The 1,039-nt window shown below is 42.6% G+C and overlaps 1 protein-coding gene across 1 annotated transcript; it reads right to left on the reverse strand.

Annotated features, from left to right (window-relative positions):
* Window positions 1–8: 8 nt before the first annotated feature.
* LOC126387150 (myosin heavy chain, fast skeletal muscle-like) lies at window positions 9–948 on the reverse strand (the record flags this gene model as incomplete). The annotated part of the gene is made up of 3 exons (XM_050039702.1): window positions 811–948; window positions 529–725; window positions 9–98 (listed from the first exon to the last, which is right to left on the reverse strand). Coding segments are annotated over exons 1-3 (425 nt in total), but the record flags the coding sequence as incomplete, so codon positions are not given.
* Between the last annotated feature and the right edge of the window lie 91 nt (window positions 949–1,039).

Consider the following 1,039-nt stretch of genomic DNA (forward strand, 5'->3'; position numbering starts at 1 on the left):
TGTGAAGCCTCTGTTTGGTCTTCTCAAGAGAGGCACACTTTGAGTTCACTGCCTCAATCTGCTCCTCAGCCTCCTGAAGGCGCTGGGCCAGCTTCTTCCTGTTTGGAAAAGGCACTTTTTTTTTCTCCCAGTGAACAGTCGGAAATTACCTGAGGCCTCAGTAACAAGAATTTGCAATATGAGCTCTGAACACATTATGCAACAGGTAGCTGAATCCATTTGGCCCCAGTGGGAAGAGGGAATACTCTATTTGAATGGAGCTACTGGTGTTACAGATGTAACTCTGGTGTTCTGCCCAGGCTTAATGTTCTGAGGGTAGGGATTATTTTTATCTTGTTCTTAAACAGGTGTTGGATTAGCAAATAAAAATATTTTGGAAACATTTATTTAAATGCATTAGCAAATAAAAATATTTTGGAAACATTTATTTAAATGCAAGTTTTAATTTTAGCAGTGCAGTTGTCAGCTGACTTATGCCAAAATGAAACACTTCTGAACTGGCCATTCAATTGTATGAATGTTACTCACTTGGATTCCTCAAGCTCCTCAGTGCGCTGGATAGCATCAGTTTCATACTTAGTTCTCCACTGTGCCACCTCACTGTTGGCCTTGGACATTCCACGCTGCAGCTCAGCCTTGGCCTCCTGCTCCTCCTCAAACTGCTCCCTCAGCAGATCACAGTCATGACGGGCTGATTGCAGGCCATGGGCAAGAGCATTCTTGGCCTGGTGTATAAAATATTATTGAATATGCAAAATTCCTTCATCTCAAACATATATACCAATACACACTTACTTAACAGTTTCCTACCTTAACCTCCTCCTCAATATGTCTCTTCAGCTCCTCAATCTGCTGTGTGAAGGCCTGTTTGCCTCTGGTCAGCTGGGAGACAAGCGCTTCTTTCTCCTCAATTTGACGGCTGAACTCACCTTGTGTAAGAGATGCCATGATACCATTAGTTTGTGTTATGTTTCTCAATGACACACAACCGATCATTCACTGATTACTTGTAGATACCATTTTCTGTCAGGAGACGTGC

Source organism: Epinephelus moara, unplaced genomic scaffold (genome assembly GCF_006386435.1).
Source record: "Epinephelus moara isolate mb unplaced genomic scaffold, YSFRI_EMoa_1.0 scaffold2423, whole genome shotgun sequence".
Classification (NCBI taxonomy): Eukaryota; Metazoa; Chordata; class Actinopteri; order Perciformes; family Serranidae; genus Epinephelus; species Epinephelus moara.